At 44.9% G+C, this 17,847-nt stretch overlaps 1 protein-coding gene across 1 annotated transcript in view; it reads left to right on the top strand.

Annotated features, from left to right (window-relative positions):
- Nucleotides 1-17,847, top strand: part of ME3 (malic enzyme 3) — a 136,029-nt gene that overhangs the window by 59,783 nt on the left and 58,399 nt on the right. The window contains exons 2-3 of the mRNA XM_037378101.1: nucleotides 14,617-14,750; nucleotides 16,309-16,458. Of these exons, the coding sequence (XP_037233998.1) occupies nucleotides 14,617-14,750; nucleotides 16,309-16,458 (284 nt within the window). The remainder of the gene's footprint in view (nucleotides 1-14,616; nucleotides 14,751-16,308; nucleotides 16,459-17,847) is intronic.

Below are 17,847 nucleotides of genomic sequence, written 5' to 3'. Positions count from 1 at the left end.
GCAACCTGAGTTACTTTGCACGTTTTCTTTATTGCACAGTGAAGTAGCAGTAAGGTTCATCCTGCAGATTTGGCACCAATAGTGTTTGTTTCCGTAGTTTGACATGCACACATCTACTACCAGCTAGAAAAAACAAAAACCTTACTTCGGGAAGTCATCAGAGGAAACACAATGACAGTGTGTGACTACTGAACAACGTTCACTGACGTACTTGGAAGCTCCAAATAATACATCCTAGAAATAGCATCTTCCACAAGATAATTTGGCATTGATTATCGGCTCTGCCACTTCTTTGCATTTTCTGTGAAAGTGAAGAGAGAGAGGGGTGGGTCTGAATAAGCAAGCTACATCGATGTAGTAAAGCCGTAGAAACTGTTTTAGGAATGGAAATGCAATTGAGCTTGGAAATGCTGGTGCCTGAGTGACTTTCTCTGGAAGCCCCCCTTGGGCCCTGGAGGGACGGAGTCAGCCCCTGGGGCAGTGCACGGTGCTGCTGTGGGGGCTGAAGTATCCCGTGGGCTTCCTTCTCACCCTTGCACAGTATTAGAGTGCTGCACAGTTCATAACCCATTAACTGCTCATTTTCCCCTTGCCCATCCCAGTCGACTTTTTTTTGGTCACATTGTTTTTGACAGAAGGGTCTAGGAAGTGTGTCAAGCTAGTTCTTAACCAGCTGGCTGGACTCACTGGGCACTCAGTCTGATAATTCTGTTGCCATGACAGCCTTTCAGAGCTGCAGGGTATGATCGTCTTGAATTACTGAGTGTAAGACACGATGGCATTAACAACTGCAAGAGACCTTACGCTCAGGTACTCCTCTTGCTGCCCTGATTAGGGCTTCCCAGAAGAAAACATTTTCCTCAAACAGACCCCGATGTCATGAGCTTGCAAACCAATCTGTGCAGCTCAGTGAAGGAAAAGCCCACTGCCTCTCACTGACGTCTTGTACTGACTTCTGGGTCCAGAGGGACTGGGCTAGCACCCTCCTGTAGAGATTGCCACTTCCTCGGGTGGAGATCACCAGGGCTATTCTATTGCTCTTGAGCAAGTTTACAGACACAAGGTTATAGTATCAAGCACATACTACTGAAACAATTCCAGAGGTATGAAGGCAAAAGCAAAACACTATGCTGTTCTTAAATTGCTGTTTGGATCTTTCAACCAACAAAAAAAAGCTGTCAGTTTGCTTACACAGGTATCGTGACTGGGATCCTGTCATTAGGGATGCTGGACCTTTGTCCAGAGCATGGTTTTTATTGAAGAGGCTGTTGATGCAATTGTATGCGCATCCTTAAATAACCGTTAAATAACTCCCCGGGGTGCCGTTCAGCTTCACGCCTTCCCTTGGAGAGCATCCTTTAGTTCATCAGCATCAATAATGGATCAGTCAGTCAAAACTGCTGACCTCTTCTCATGGGTTGGGAAAGGATGCTGTCGTGTGGCACTAAGGCAGAGGCACATCCAGAAAGTAAATGATGTTAACTACTGACCTGGCAAAGTCAGCACTTCTGCGTACTGATGGAACGGAAGACAAAGCTTTTTTAAACACACAAAGGACATGCCATACAGACACATACTCTGACAACTATGCTTTTATTGTAAAGGATAATAAAGCAGAGTGTGACTTTTTAGGTTTTGTTCAATACCAAACATAATAGTAACCAAACAACTTCAAGAGTGAGTGCTCACTCACTCAGACTTTATGGATACTGTGATAACTGCTTATATCTGAGTTTCAGCCCCAGGAGGAAGGTGTGTGATAAAACATCATATAATCATCGAGCACTGACAAAATCATACTGATGCCAAAGTATAGCCTTGTTTTCCCCAGAATATAGACTTGTGGAGTGGTTTGGGTCAGAAGAAACTTTTAAAGACCATCTAGTCCCAACCCCCTGCCATGGGCAGGGACCTTCCACCAGCCCAGGCTGCTCCCAGCCCCGTCCAGCCTGGCCTTGAGCCCTGCCAGGGATGGGGCACCCACAGCTGCTCTGGGCAGCCTGGGCCAGTGCCTCACCACTCTCATCTGGGAAAATGTCATCCTTATGTCCAGTCTAAACCTACCCTCTTTCAATGTAAAACTGTTACCCCTTGTCATGTCACAGCAGGCCCTACTAAAAAGTCTGTCCCCATCTTTCCTATAAGCACCTTTTATATTTTGACAGATCACAGTAATGTCTCCCTCTAGCTCGTCAGCTCTGAATATCCAGGGCTTTGGTTATTTCAAACACTGAGCAAGTTCAAAGTCATTTTACATTTGCCTTAGTCCGATGTTGCTGCATGACTGTGGTGCCAGGCAGAGGAGAATCAAAACCCTGAACTGAAACCTGAGTTTGAGAGGTCTCTTCCCAAAGATGCGCCCAGTGTCACTGGCTGGTTTTGAAGGAAACAAAATCAGTGGCCATCCCGTTGTCCTTCATGCAGGTCTTTCACAGCAGGTCATAAGTGAAAACCGTTCCAGTGTTTGCGGACTCTGGCTGGCTGGTTCTGCCTCCAGTGCTCCCGGCACTGCACCATGCTCTTTCAGCAAGGCAAGTATTATTAAGCTGCAACCCAACTTTGAATGGCAGGTTTAAAGGTTTGATTCATCAGCTGATACCTCCTAAAAAAAACAGGCGTGCATGAGGGAAATCAATGCTCTAGCCATTGCGTTCTCCTGATCATTAATATAGCAATTTATTTTCAGATAACACTTGTGTATTCAAGGAGCCTGGGCTGTGTTTGTTACCCTTGCTGCAGTCACATTTCATCTTTGTGTCATTTAGCCAAATTGTTTCGGTTACAGAAGAATAGATGTTCTGTTGGAGGAAGGAAGCTGTTGCGTTGGCCTCAGATAGTACTCGTCCAAGCTAGGAGAGGCTGGAGTAATTGTGCTGAGGTGGACAGGCAGCAGCCATGCCAAGAACAATATTATTTGCATTTTAAATTATAGCATCTATTGGAATCAAGAACAGAACCAGGTTTTTTTCTAAACTCATTTGAAGGTTTGCCAAAAGGGCGATTTACAGCTTCCTAGTAATAATGAACAGTTCAGCTGTCTTGACCAACATGTGGTCACACATGTTGCAAACTGACAAATGGTTTATAACATCTTGCTGCAATTCCTGTTCCACAGAGATGTTTGTCAAACAGCTCAGGGAATCAAAAGGGTTTTAATCTTTAAATTTCATCTCAGAGTAATTGTACTTTCCCCCCCCCCCCCCCCATCCTGGACTTGGATAACTTGTTTCATACTGCCCTTGATTAAAAACAGTTGGAAGAGGAGGATGGGAGTTTTCTTTTTTTGAACTTTTTTGGGAAAATCTCAGGAACTTTATTAGTTATTTGATTTATAGTTTGGTGTAAATATCTTGGTAGTGCAGTGGATGCTTTTGAGACTGGAAGTGGTTAAGCTTGATCTCAAGCAAGTGATAAAAATTGAAGCACTTGTATAAAATTAGTGGTATTTTATCACCTGGAGTATTTGGACATAGTTTTTCTCACACCATATGGGAAAAATAGAGCTGAAGTTTTGAGGAGCAAAAAAAGTGGAAAATAAAAGAACTATATAATTGGAAGAATATTTAGAGGTCCTGGGGGGGAAGTACGTTAGAAAGGATGTATCGTTTTGTATTTGTGTTATTGTACAAATTGCAGTCCAGATGCTCCGGTATCGGGGCCAAGCATGCCGAGTGCTGTGCATTCAACTGTGTATAATTTAGAGACAGCTCAAATCGAGTTGACAATAGACCAGGATAGCTGGGAGAGTGCACGCAAAGGTGATGAGAGCTGTAGACACAAAAGGTCAGATTGCACTTTTGTGAGCACTTCATGCATCTTCCTTTTTCCCCTCTGCATGAAAAAGGAAGAAAAAGTTTGAAGTAAAATACTCAGACGAGGAGGAGGACGAGGGACTGGGTCAGAGGGTAGTCACGGTGGGCTAGCTACTCTCCTGGTGATGCCAAAAGTAGTTTGGACAGTTGGATGACTGATCTCAGCATTTAAGCAAAACATGTCCTTGGCAAAACAACAGCCCCTGAGGTCAGCATGGAGATCATCTTAGGGCTGGCTGGAGGCTGGACTGGAAAAGGACGTTTGTGCTACAGATATATATGTATATATGTGTGTGTGCAATACATACAGCTTTAGCTACCTGTCAGTGTTAAAGACTGGTTTTGTGAAATACAGCTGTAGAAATGCTAGAGTAAAGCAAGGTGCATAATGCCTTGAGAGGCGAAATAAAAGACCATCAGAGAGCTGAGCCGGTGGAAGGCTGAGAAGTGGGAAGAAAAATATCATCATGGTGCAAAGCACAGCTAAACTCTAAGGTGAGCTGCCAAATGAGGAGAGCGCGAGGATCTCCTCTTACTTTCCAAAGGGAAGCTGGACACTCCGGAGAGTGCTGTAGGTCTCTTCAGCTGGTGTGTTGCAATGCCGCTGGGTACCACAGTGGGTGAGTGTACCTTGGCCCTGTGCACTTCATGATAGCTAGTTTCTCTGTTGAGCCCCAGCATAAGCTGCCTGGATTGAAGTCCATCAGCGACTTCACAGTGCAGATGGACTGCAGAAGCAGTGAGGGGAAAAACAAAACCAGGGCAAATTACTCAAACGGGAAATGGAGGCTTGCAGATTTCCTGCAGGATGCTTTGTGTTTACCTGCATGTGTAGTTGTCTTCAAGTGGTGGCTGTGTAAGTGGAGGAGAGCTTAGTGGTGTTTTTTCTAGTGCATTTGTTGTACTGAGATGACAGATTCCTTATTTAGAGCCTTCTTTATTTCTCATATTCCTAATTTTTAAGGGAAGACATTGCCTTTCTCCAGAATCTTATCTGAGGGGGTATCTGAATGTTTCGTAAGCATCTCAAATCCCCGTAGTGCACTGAAGCAGGCATCTCATTAAACAGCTATCAGAATGGTGGTTCAGAAGCCAAGCCTGCTTTTCCTGGATTAGATGGGAATGAGAGAGCATCTGGTACTGTTCAAGAAGCTGCTGCTGATGGTTCCTTTCTACAGAGCTTTGGTAGAAGAAGCATACAAGGACATACGAATGGTACAGTGGAGAAGTCATCTCTGGTAAAGTCTGTAACAAAACTACTCTTGGTTTCATTCAGATTAAGCTTCCACCCAAGCGATCTTGTTGTGAAACAGCTAGTTCTACAGCTTAGGCAGTGCATTTCAGTGGTCTTTAACCAAATACAGCCATCAGCAATCATCCATTAACTGTAATCCAGATCCAACCTACATTTGAAGCAACCTCACTTGCTGGAGCGGCAACAGCAAATGAGATACAACTTGTGGAGAGACTCCCATCCTCCAAACCCACAGCATGATGTAGTTTGCGTGCGAGCAGTAAGCGCACAAGCCTCATTTTATGTAATTTGCTGGAACCTCAAAAGGAAGTTAGTGCTCTCTGTACCACCGAACTCAAATTATATACAACCAGGATTCACATGACCAGCTGCCTGTACAGTGGGAGAAGTTTCCAGGCATTGTAAAACTGGCTTTTAAAACTGTATCCTCTTAATGTTTTGGATCACATTTAAACCTTAAAATTGCCTTGATCTTTCTTCTCAAACATACTTGCTTGTTCGAATTGAGGATGAGGGCTGGTTTTCATAGACTTAGGAATGCAAGCATTGTAATTTATGCTGTATTCTTCCTGTCTAGGGGCGACATCATATTGGGAGAAATGTGTGTCTGCAGCATCACAGAAACTGCCATATTCTGACAGAAATACTGTTTTGTGCTGGGCAAATCTCCTGCAGCGAACTGGTTTTACCCTGCTCCCTCTCCCCATGAGGTGAACAAATAGCATCCCCCACAGCTGAGATGGATAGCCATGTGGATTATGAGCTTTTAATTTCTGTCGTGGACTAGCTCATTTCACTGACTAATTGGCATGTAAAGGTGTGACAATGGTAGGTGTAAAACAGATGTGGAATTATACAAGGAGACTGGGAATCATGTAGAGGATGAACAAAGACACCAGGGTGTCTTCATTTTCTTGGGAGTCAGGAGGACCAGTCCACTGGGATCTGTGTGCCAGGATCACGTGGGATATTTTTTGATAGGGTCCTGAGAATTTGCTGTTTGCCTCAGGAATCTGACGATGCGCTTGGCTGTAGCCTAGAACCTGACGTTCTCATTACTGCTTGTGCCATCATACCTCCCGTCTCTACCCAGTATTTTGCTATACGTGAAAAAGAAACCAGTGAGTACTTTACATTTTAGGCTCATCTGGGCAGGAACAGTCTTTTACTCTGTTGTTTGCATGTATTCATGCACCATGTGTCCCATGCCATTTGGGATTCCGTGCTGCTCTGTTGCTCCTAATAATTTCTCAGCATTTCTCTCTTTTTTTGCCCCTGACACCAGGTTTTTGTGTAGCATGGCAGTTGTATTCTCCATGCAGTGATTTTACTCTTCTCCTTTATTGGAAGACACTGAAGCTTGTATTTAGACACTTCATGCATGTAAAGGCATCTGTGAATCTAGTCAAAATCTCAAAAGAAATACCAGCCTAACCTATTTCTCACTAAAACCAAAGAAGTATTCCCATTACCTTGGGTAGAACTCTGTGAGGATCTTAATAACTGCTTTTGTGAGAAGAAACAAGGAACCGAAAAACGTGAGTTTCTTAAAAAAAACCCAGCTGTATCTTGTCACTTCTTACGTGGCATTAATTGTCAGTCTTCACCTTTCCTATTAGTAGAGCAATGATGCTATTTTTACCCGTCTGCGAAGTTCATAGTTCCTTCACAAAACCAATATGCCAAACAAGATGTTGTTTGGGGAAGTTTATCTAGTTCAGCTTTAAAAATCTCTTTTTCTCAATGCAGCAGGTTCTTGTTTGCAGACTAAACACATACAATTTCTAGCATATGGATTTTTTTTATTTTTTTTTCCTAAGGAGCCCTGGAGGCTGGCAAACTGTGGGAAATATTAATGAATTCTTTGCCAGATTTGGTATAGAGCTGTACCCCTGCAGTCTGAAATCACAGAGCAGGGCTTGAAGAGTTTACTGCTCAAGTTCTTCCTGTGGATTAATGAATAAATGAACAAAATCCTGAAGACATTTGTCTTGCAAGATTTATTGAGGTAAACCTCGACAACACCTGGGAACATGCAGGAACAGCATGGCTTTGCTTCTTCTTGCCTGTGACCCTGTCACATCTTGCCTGTCACATGCCCATCAGGGATGTCCTCCTCAGGAAAGGATTTGCTTCTGTGAGATAAACTGTGAAGGATCAGGTGCTTGGTCAGTAAGTATTCTGGCACAGGGACTTTGTCATGTTCCAGTTCTGCTCACTCTTACGTTGATGTAAATCAAAAGTCACTGTTGTAGGACAAGGTAAAAATGAGAAGAATAATGGAAATTTGTCGTTCTAATCCAGTGAAAGGAAGTTACCTGCAGACAAGAAAACAGTTACTGGTAAAACCTCATTAATAGTATGGACAACTCACATTGTAATAGAGTTAGTGGACCTCATTAAAGATGGTTCCCCGGGAACTGAAACAAACATGAAGTTGAGTTGCTTAATTATCTTGGTCTTGGAGGGTTTTTTAACATTCCCAGGCTCTGTGGGAGAGGAAGGAACAGTGGTATGAAAAGATTAGAAATCCACTATTATATCACTTTGTAACAAAGGGGATGGGCAAAAGTGTGGGATTTTTCAGCTGGTGACTTTGAACCCAGAAAGAGACACACACTGTGAGAAGAGTTTGTAAATTAGTCAAGAAAATGCTTGCCCAGCAATAACTACTGAGAAGGGACAGTGGGGAGTCTTCTTTCCAGGTTTCAGAGAAGACATGCTGATGTCTTCCCCATACACCAAAGCATCACAGGTTTGGGTTTCTTCCAAGCCTAAGAGCACAAACACATACAAATTAATAAGAAGCTACAAGACATGTAAAATGTGAAAATGAAGGATTACTTCTCTGATGTTCCTCCTCTCCTTCCTGCTTTTTATGCAAGTAATGTTTTCCATACAGCTTTTCCAGCGTGGGATGCAGGGCAGGACAAGGCCTGTGTCAGTCCATCCACGCCAGCAAGAGAAGCTTGAGCAGCTGTGAAGGAGCATTGTGAAGAGGGTTATCAAGTCAGCTGGAGCCAAGGAGGCCACAGCAGGATCTGACCTTTGCCGAAAAATCTTTCATAGTGTAGAAAATCAATGTTCCCTGCTGTTGCTCTCTGCTCCCCGGCCCCTGTGTACAGTCTCAGTAGGGATTAGTTTAGCTTCTGGCACTGACCCCTTACAGGAGGAACTTTTGCTTGCAAATAGTCAAAGTACATCCCGGCTGTAAAATTAGACAGGTGCAAATATCTATGGAAAACACATTACAGGAAAAATATGTACAGAATAAGCCTTTAAGTTCCCTGACTTATTAGGACTTCCCTAGCATGGCTGTTAACGTACTAATGATAAAGAAGAAGCGGATTAGTTGTGCCTGCTCTTGCAGCCTGCAGTGGTGATCCCTGTGTGTCTGTATTTCCCCGGCGTCCCCTTCCAGCACTCTGCTGTTATCAAACTAGGAAGTTCCCTGTTCCAGGGCCTGTTTTCCAGAGGGTTGGGAGATGTTCACTGATCCTTGTGTACTCAGCTCAGAAACTGCCAGGCCAGTTTCCAGTTGTGTGGATTAGGTACTGTGGTCCCAAAGGCTGCCTGAGAGCTGCAGCTTCAGAGGGCGGTGGCCTGGGACTGTACAAACTGCATAAACCCCTTGGTCTGGCCACCCAAGCCACCCCACAGCCCTCCCTGTGCTGTGGCTGCTCGTGCACTCTAGAGCAGAGGGACATGGAAAGTTGCAGCGAGCCAGGACTTTGCTCCAAACAGATGCTGAGCAGCTGGAGATGGCCTGAGCCACAGTGGACTCTGCATGTTCTTTACTAGGTAAGGCCTAATTCAGCCCTTGATTAAGCCCCCATTACCTCAACAACAGTTTTCTCCTACGCTAGGAGCTACTGTTTTGTGTCTTTGTTCCCACTTACGGAAGTATGATCTCTAATGAGTAAATTACAAGGCTGAGCCATGCTAGCATCCCTCCTGCTTGTTTTCATCCCTGAGTGAAATGCTCCCTTCTGATTGCTAGAGAGTACAGGCAGTGATAAAACTCATCATTATCTGTGAATTTGCTTCACCCTTCCGTTTCTGAAGTAAGTGGCTTTTATGGGCTTGAGCTGCAAAGAGGGAGCTGCCACATAACAGACATGGTGTTGTCAGTGATAAGAGAACAGAAGCATTTGAGGTTCTTTGCAGCAAGCCCTTTTCAGAACAAAACCCCTGGCTTAGCCCCTACGTAGCGTGAAGCCTTGTGGGCAGCTGATATTTTTGCCTTTGTTTTTGGGTAGTGACATAGCATCTGCCCTCTCCATGCCAACTCATTTCCCACACATTTAAAAATGAATTGGAGCACCTGGCTTTAGCTCTGCAGGGCTGTGGCTCACCATCTAATCATTAGACCTTTCAAGACCAGAAAAAGAGTGGTACAATATGGCTTTCAGGCAGTCTTAAAAAAAAAATCCAACCCTAAAAGCTTTAATCTTAAACATAGCAATACCTCAGTGAATTCCAGCTTTTGATCTGGGGCAGAATGTGTTTCCAAATTCATTTCACGCTGTGCTGTTTCAGTGAATATAACCACTTCACCCAGGGGTCCTACTCCTAGACCTTCCGAGAAACTTCAGAAAGCAGCCTTCAAAGTTAGAGCAGGCAATTTCTGCTCTGCTCCCAACCCTGCCACAGTGCCACTGTATGATGGACCAGCTCTGCACTTAAAAGTGTTTTGGAGATTTAACTTGATTGTGAAGGCAGCGACTTCCTCATCTCACATGGCTGCAGTTGCTCCAGTATGAAGATGCTTGTACTGGTATAGCTCGTTCAAATGAAATAAATGCAAAAGTGCAGTGAGCTAGAGATGTTGTATATTAGTACAACCGTGCTTACCCTTGGACTGTTAACAGCACAACTGTGGTGTTTAAACAGTTCAATCTGCTCTCACCGTCCAGAAACATGCATTCATGCGCATAGATCTCCAAATTGCTTAAGATTCAAGTTCGGAGTCTTGTATTTGCTGTGTCTTAAAATAGTGAGTTGGCACTGGAGACACGGAGATACTCCTGGCACTGTGCAGACCTAAAAACTAGCCAGAAATTAAGCACCAAGCGGCATTGTGCCCAAGGCACGCACAAATGTCCCTCCCAGCCCTAGTTACACAGACAAACTGCTGTACAACCCCACGGTCCCTTTTGGCCTTATTCAGTCTTACTAATTATTACATTAATTCCCAATACCACTTCAAGAGGTTTCCCAGCACACTGCTGAACACTTTTCAGCCAATTTCCCCCTAAAAGGAGAAAAAAGTCCCAGTGGGACTGAAGGGCAAGTGCCCAAATACAGGTGCTTCACCCTCCTGGCAGCTGTAATTCCATCACGGATCTCACAGCACCCCTGGGCAAAGGGAACTCCTGCCCATGCTGGGTCGTTGGGGATGTCCAACCCACTGGAAGCAAAACGGGGGACTACCAGTGGCCGTGCAGACTGCTGGTGTCGTAGGGTGTCATGGTATAACCTTGAACAGAAATGAGCTGAAATATAGAAGTTTTTTTCTTGTATTGGGTGTGTGATCATTTGTTGAAATGGTGAAGCTTTTCACTATTTTAGTGCGTGGCAAATAACTGAAAGACCTTTTTTCCTATTGAAAAAAATCCTGCAAGAAGATTTTTAGTGCTTGGGGGCAATAATGCCTAGGACAGTGTGTTTCGGCCTTTTCTACCTCTTTTGGGAGAGTAAGCATCACTGGTTTACTTTTTTTGCTAAGCTGGTCTGAGATCAGGTCTGAGACCCTGAGCAGCCAAGCTGTGATATGACTCCCTCTAGACGAGCAAGTGGAGTGTTTACTGCCAAATATTTCTGTCTCCCATTATCTATCTTCCATGTTCAAAGGCTGCAGGAAGTAAATGGTTTGAAATTGTATCTTTTTATTTTTTCCCATTCATTGCAGATAAACTTTGACATTCCACAGTTAGCTGTATTTTCTCTGCTGTGATATAATATTGCCAGTGTAAAGCCAAATACTGACCGAGAACTGATGTTGATCTTAGTCTAATATTTCAGAAGGCTCCAGTGTGGAGAATGTGGATGGTTACTATTTTTCTGATGAGAACATGTTGGGGCTTTTAAATTCAGAAATGATGACTCAGAAAAACTCGAACTTTATCTTGTGGGAACCTAGCATTTCTGCTATGAAACTCATTTAGGGAAAGGCTTCTCAGGTCCAGGAAGGAAATTTGAGTCATAAATGTCAGGCGCTTCAGCAGAACCAGCCATGTCCTGGGCACTCCATTCAACAATGACCACAGAGACCTCGATCTCATTTCTGGGTTTGACAGCAAAATCTTGACCTCCCACCTCCTAGGCAACTGCTGACTCCTGGTCTGCTGGCTGGGAGAGGAATGATTTCTCTCTGCCATGTTCTTACATCAAAGATTTCAAAAATATTTGGCTCTATCCTAATACCCAGCAGAAAAAACTTTGAAAATGCTTCTGGGATAAAGATGATTTTCTTCTCAGATGTCCTAGAGGCTGAATATTTTTTCTGAAACATATGAAAACTTTTTTTAAAAAAAAAAAATTTTGCTAGTACACAGTTTACTAGGAAAAGAAGTGTCATACTATGCTCAAAGCATGGATCTGGCAAACAGGAGAATCAGTTTCAGTCTTTTCCTCTTTCCTGTCACAGGTTACTTGGCATCACTGATAGTTTGACAGACTTTTTCACCAGCTTACAAGTGTATTCACCACTTAGAAGTGAATGGCTCTTCCAGCAGTCCATTCCCATGGCTGTATGTCCCCAGGGGCTGTGCCGATGTCTGTAGAGCCATCTACAGTGTATCGTCAGCCAGGGGAGCTGCTCTGAGCTCAGATGACCTGGTTATTTTTAATCCAGGTACTTCCTTTCACTGATTAACCATGTGACTGCACACATGCTTGCGCTGGCACAACCATTGGGATGGCACAGGGACAGGAACAAGCAACAGGAGGTGAGGGAAGGCTGCCAAACCCAAGTTCATCGAGATACATCCTCAGATTTTCTTGTGCAATGGTAATAACAGTTATTTGTCAGAGGGAAACACTAAATCCATGGAAGAAAATAACATTTTAACAGCTATGTAGTCATAAAGCTGCTCATTAAGATTTTTTTAAAGCATTTGTCTGTGTGCTTGACTAGATGTAGTCCAAAAATTACTGATTTTGAATATTTTACTGCCAGCTGTTCATCAAGATATGAGTCGGTTGGTTAGTTATGGGTGAAGTTTTTGCTGGGATTTAAGCTCCTTAGACGGTTCTGAAAATGTTTCCTTCTATCCTGCTGTCTAATCTGCTATCAGCATAGCAGAAATCCCATTAATTAAGGACTAAGACCTTTTTTAATCTTCTTCACAGCCTGCAGAATGCATTTACCGTTGCTATTCATCAGGCTGAGTCTAGCACAGGGCGCTGCTGGTCGTCTGGAGCATCAGCCCCTGCATGCATGGGAGTGGGACACGATCAGGCTTCTGCCTAGGAAGGATGAAATTGTCCCATAAGAGCAGGGTTATCCCACTCAATCTAGCATTCAAGCTTCATCTGTGGGCCAGTGACAGCCAGTCTGTAAGACTTGTGGCACTGTATATACTCCTTGAATTAAAAAAAAGCACTGAGAAAGCATCCTGCCTGTCGTGTCTGTCTTCTGTGCTGCTAATGTGCTGTTAATACACATTGTGTGTGGTGGAAAACCATAAGGTAACTGAAGTTGATGAATTAGGTATACTATGATGAGTTGATGAGTTGGGTATACTATTCAGTATCCAAATCTAAATCTTTCCTAACTGGAGGTTAGCCAGTGTGATGCCGGTCTAGAAGAAGGGCCAGAAGGAGGATCCAGGGAACTACAGACCTGTCAGCCTGACCTTGATGCTGGGGAAGGTTGTGGAGCAGATCACCCTGAGTGCCATCACATGGCATGCACAGGACAGCCAGGGGATCGGGCCCAGCCAGTGTGGGTTTATGAAAGGCAGGTCCTGCCTGATGAACCTGATCTCCTTCTATGGCAAGGTGACCCGCTTGGTGGATGAGGAAAAGGCTGTGCACGTTGTCTACAGAGACTTCAGTAAAAACTTTGATACTGTTTCCCACCACATTCTCCTGGAGAAACTGGCTGCTCATGGCCTGGGTGGGTGTACTGTCGGCTGGGTAGAAAACTGGCTGGATGGCTGGGCCTAAAGAGTGATGGTGAACGGAGAGAAATCCAGTTTGCAGCCAGTCGCCAGTGGGGTCCCCCAGGGCTCAGTACTGGGGCCAGTTCTGTTCAGTATCTTCATCGATGACCTGGACGAGGGGCATGGAGCGCACCCGCAGTGGGTTTGCAGAGGACACGAGCTGGGGGCAGTGTGACCTGCTGGGGGGCAGGGGGCTCTGCAGGGGGTCTGGGCAGGCCGGGCCGAGGGGCCGAGGCCAGTTGTATGAGGCCCAACAGGGCTGAGTGCCGGGCCCTGCCCGTGGGTCACACCAGCCCCCCACAGCGCTGCGGGCTGGGGGCAGGGGGCTGGGAACTGCCCGGCGGGGAAGGGCCTGGGGGGGCTGGTCGGCAGCCGGCTGGGCATGAGCCCCCAGTGTGCCCAGGTGGCCACGGCGGCCAGCAGCGCCCTGGCCGGTGTCAGCAGCAGCGTGGCCAGCAGGGCCAGGCAGTGCCCGTCCCCCTGTGCCGGGCCCTGGTGCGGCCGCACCTCGAGCCCTGGGGTCAGCGTTGGGCCCCTCACCCCCAGGCAGACCCGGAGGGGCTGGAGCGTGTCCAGAGCCGGGCAGGGGCTGGGGAAGGGGCTGCGGCACAGCTCGGGGGGGGCAGCTGATGGAACTGGGGGCGTTTAACCCAGAGAAAAGGAGGCTCAGGGGGGACCTTCTGCTCTCTACAACTGCCTGACAGGAGGCTGTGGGCAGGTGGGGGTCGGTCTCTTCTCCCAGTGACAAGCGATAGGACAGGAGGAAACAGCCTCAAGTTGTGACAGGAGAGGTTTAGATTGGATATTAGGAAAATTTTCTTCACCGAAAGGGTTGTCAAGTATTGGAACAGGCTGCCCAGGGAAGCGGTTGAGCCCCCATCCCTGGAGGTATTTAAAAGCTGTGTAGATGTGGTGCTTAAGGACATGGTTTAGTGGTGAACTTGGCATTGTTAGGTTAATGGTTGGGCTTGATGATCTCAGAGGCCTTTTCCAACCTAAATGATTCTATAATTCTAAACCTGTTATGTGATTTGTAAAAGACCGAGAGCTGGGCTTTCAGGAAGGCCATTAAACCTAGTAAGCATAAGCTAATTAAGTAATCTAAGAAGAGCATAAAGTGAAAAAAACCCTAAGGATATATACACTCTAAAGATATGTGCACTATAGAGACCTACCAAATTAAAACAGCAAAAGAGTGAGAATCATCAAAACCCTGCTGGCGCTGAGACTGCTAATCCAGAAGCTGTAGGGTCTGGGTGGTCCGAGCCCCACGGTCCCTGCAGGGGAGGACTGCCTCGGGGCCCTCGGGAGTTGCATGATGTCGCTTACTCTAGTAGTGCATAGCATGCCATTTGAACATGCCTTCCTCTCTTCTTCCCAGGGAATGGCTTTTACGCTTGAAGAGAGGCTGCAGCTGGGAATTCATGGCCTCCTTCCTCCTTGCTTCTTGAGCCAAGATGTTCAAGTGCTCCGTGTGATGAAAAACTACGAGAACAAATCTAATGATCTAGACAAGTATGTCAAAAACATCAAATTTCCATCTCCCTTCCCCTTTAATTTTCAGTTTCTTGAAGTCCCCAGGAAGACCTGAGGTTCCTGCTTCAAAGCTTACAGGTTTCCCCAAGAGGCACTTTTTTCCAGCTGTCCATACTCTCCAGCACCGGCAGTCTTTATTCTGGCCTGTCCACCTTCACCTCAGTTACATGCCATCCCGGTCCCAAAATAGCACTGGTACTGCTTTTTTCAACCACCACACTGCTGGAGATCTCTGGTCTTAGGCAAGCAATTCACTGTACTTCAGGTACAAGTGCACAACAAAAAGGCAGTCAGTCCATGCTTCAGGGCACTGGAGGTAGAATGACCACATGTACCGCATGTACCTATCCGAATGCTCATCAACGCATTCACTAAAATACTGGATGGAAGAGCAGTAAGAAAGAACCTGCCAACTGGTAGGATAAAAATAAAAAGCAGAAGCAATGATGTGTATTGACTAATGTTTCTGTTCCTGAGCTTCCATTGCTTCCAGTATTGTTCATCAGAGTTATCAGTGGAAGAAGGTGTTTGACTGCTGTTGTGATGGATGGTGAGGTTTGCATCTCCATCTGTCTCAGTTGCCGTTGATCTGGGGACTGAGGCAGCAGGACTCTTCTGCTGTAGAGCAATTACATTGGTTTTTCTGTGTCATAAATGCCTGTGTTGATCTTGCAAATCATATATTGTTGGCAATGTGTGATGCTTTTTCTGAAGCCATGCTGCAAAATTGGGTGCTGAACACAAAAGGGAGTTTGTCATTACGTTCACACAAGTTTCTCAGGCAGAACATCATTTGCAATCTCTATTTTTCTGATATACTCATTTTTCTGGCTTCAGTTTGACAAATTCAATCTTAGCCAATGAAGCGTTTTCAAGAAAGAAAAATCTTTGGAGAGATGTAATGTATTCTAAGTCACTAAGCGCTCACATAAACCTAGTGATGCACATGCAAGCCTGAACAACACTAATAATACAAAGCTGATTTAACATTTTCATTTTCTAAATTAATGGCTTTGTCTTTTTTTTTCCAAAATGAAATGTAGCCATCCTTCTCATTTTAGTGATTAAGTAATTGAGAACATTTGAAAATGGAGAGGTTTTTTGGAAAAACTTTACTTTAGGACAAACAGTGCTTTGAAATGTGCATATTTATATTTGCATATATGCATATTTCATCTGACAATTTGCATGATAATTTGTTATAATTAAGATTATATCCCACTGTGTCCCAGGTAGCCCTGAAATCTACTTTTGACCTTTTCCAATGCATTTGTCTTCAATGAAATTCCAAAATTCTGCAGCTATGCATGGGTTGGACTTCCAACCCTGCTGAGTCTTTGTGGGCTGTTGGTGAGGATGGTGGAGCTGGCCAGGTCCTCTGGGAAATTTTGCTCTAAGTATCTGCTCATAATGTAGCACTGAGGAGTGTCAGGGCTTGGGAGAGCCGAGTACATAGTGAGTGAGCCCACTAGTGCTTTTTATGAAACTGCCAACAACCATAAATACTAATGTGTATCTATTTTATTTTACTTTTAAGATATATTGTCCTTATGACATTACAAGACAGGAATGAGAAGCTTTTTTACCGAGTGCTGACCTCTGACATTGAGAGATTCATGCCCATCGTTTACACCCCAACAGTTGGCCTGGCTTGTCAGCAGTATGGTTTGGCTTTCAGGAGACCACGGTGAGTGAAGAGGCTGTTCTTGCCCCTTTTTTTTAATTTCATGTGAACGTTTCTTTTGTATTGACAGTCCCTCTTCATGTGGGTGGCCCGAAACATCTAATACTCAATCTCTCATCAAAAGATGGACTAGCAAGCAGCTTCGTGTGTGTACATTTGATGATGAGCTGGGGAGTCGAGAATAGCTCTTCCTTCTTCCTATGAACAGCAAACAGAATGGTTTTGTTCTCAAACAGTACTGTACAGTCTGTGCAGCTTAGCTCCAAACAGCACTCTGAACTTATGGCTGCACCCCTCGCCATCTGCTGTCTCAGGAGCACTGAGTGCCTTCTGCAGTGCTGGCGTTCGAGTAATTGTTGGATTTTGGATACCTTGTGCTGAGATTGAACACGTTGTGCTGATTTGGAACTTTTGTGTGCACTTCCACAAACCACCCCACAAGAATAATTTCCATAGGAGATGATGCTCTGCTTCAGTGACTGCCTTGCTGCTCAGAACAGCTACTGTGTAAATTCATGCAACATTAAACACTCTGTACCATGTTGGAAGGCCCTGTTCTGCATAATTCTTTTTACTGATTAACTTTTAGATAAAGCCCTCATTAGCATTCTGAAATACATTTTAGTCCTAGCCTGAAAATTCACTGGTAAGGTTCAGTTTTCTTTGCAAGCTTTTTTGGTTTTTTTTTTCTTTGCAATGTGCCAGTAAGCAGATAAACATTTTTGATTTTGCTGTAGAAATGTGCAAAGTAAAGGAATGGAATAATACCATTTTAAAAGCATTTCACGAGCATGAGGTTTAGCTGTAGTTTCAGCTGAGAGTAGTGAGGTAGGTGGGGAAACTGAGGCAAGTTCTACTAACTAACTGAAGGTCGCAGGGGACCCTGAGGCAGACCTTGAAGATGTAAGGGCCGTGTACACTGATAATGAATAACATATTATGCATAAGGTTATCTTGGCAGACGAGCTTGCATCCTGCTTGTCATCAAAATTTCTGGTAAAGCCACTGTATTCCTTCATGTGAGCTGCTCCTTGGGATTGCTTTTTGGCTTGTGTCTATCCCAGGTAATTATGATCTGTTCCCCCTGATACCCAGCTTCTGGATCTGCTGGGCTGTGGTGTCATTCATCTGGTCAAGCCTTGGTCATACCCACTCTTCCTCCTCCTCAGTGTATATGAGGAAACCAGAGAAGGAATTGTTCTTTGTGCAGGGGAAGGACACTTACTCCTTCTGGGTAGGAGTAAAAGCAGACAGAAAAGAATCCAGACTCTGTCTCCTGAGGGAGCTGTGAGCACTGTCGGGCAGGGAAGAGCACGCTGCTGGTTCTCAGCTAATCAAAATTCACATCAGCAATTCCTGCTCTACAGCCACTGTGTCTTTGCCTTCAGTCTG

Source organism: Falco rusticolus, chromosome 2, assembly GCF_015220075.1.
Source record: "Falco rusticolus isolate bFalRus1 chromosome 2, bFalRus1.pri, whole genome shotgun sequence".
In the NCBI taxonomy this organism is placed as follows: Eukaryota; Metazoa; Chordata; class Aves; order Falconiformes; family Falconidae; genus Falco; species Falco rusticolus.
Note: the sequence above shows the minus strand (reverse complement) of the source record. Positions and strands in the feature narration are given on the sequence as shown.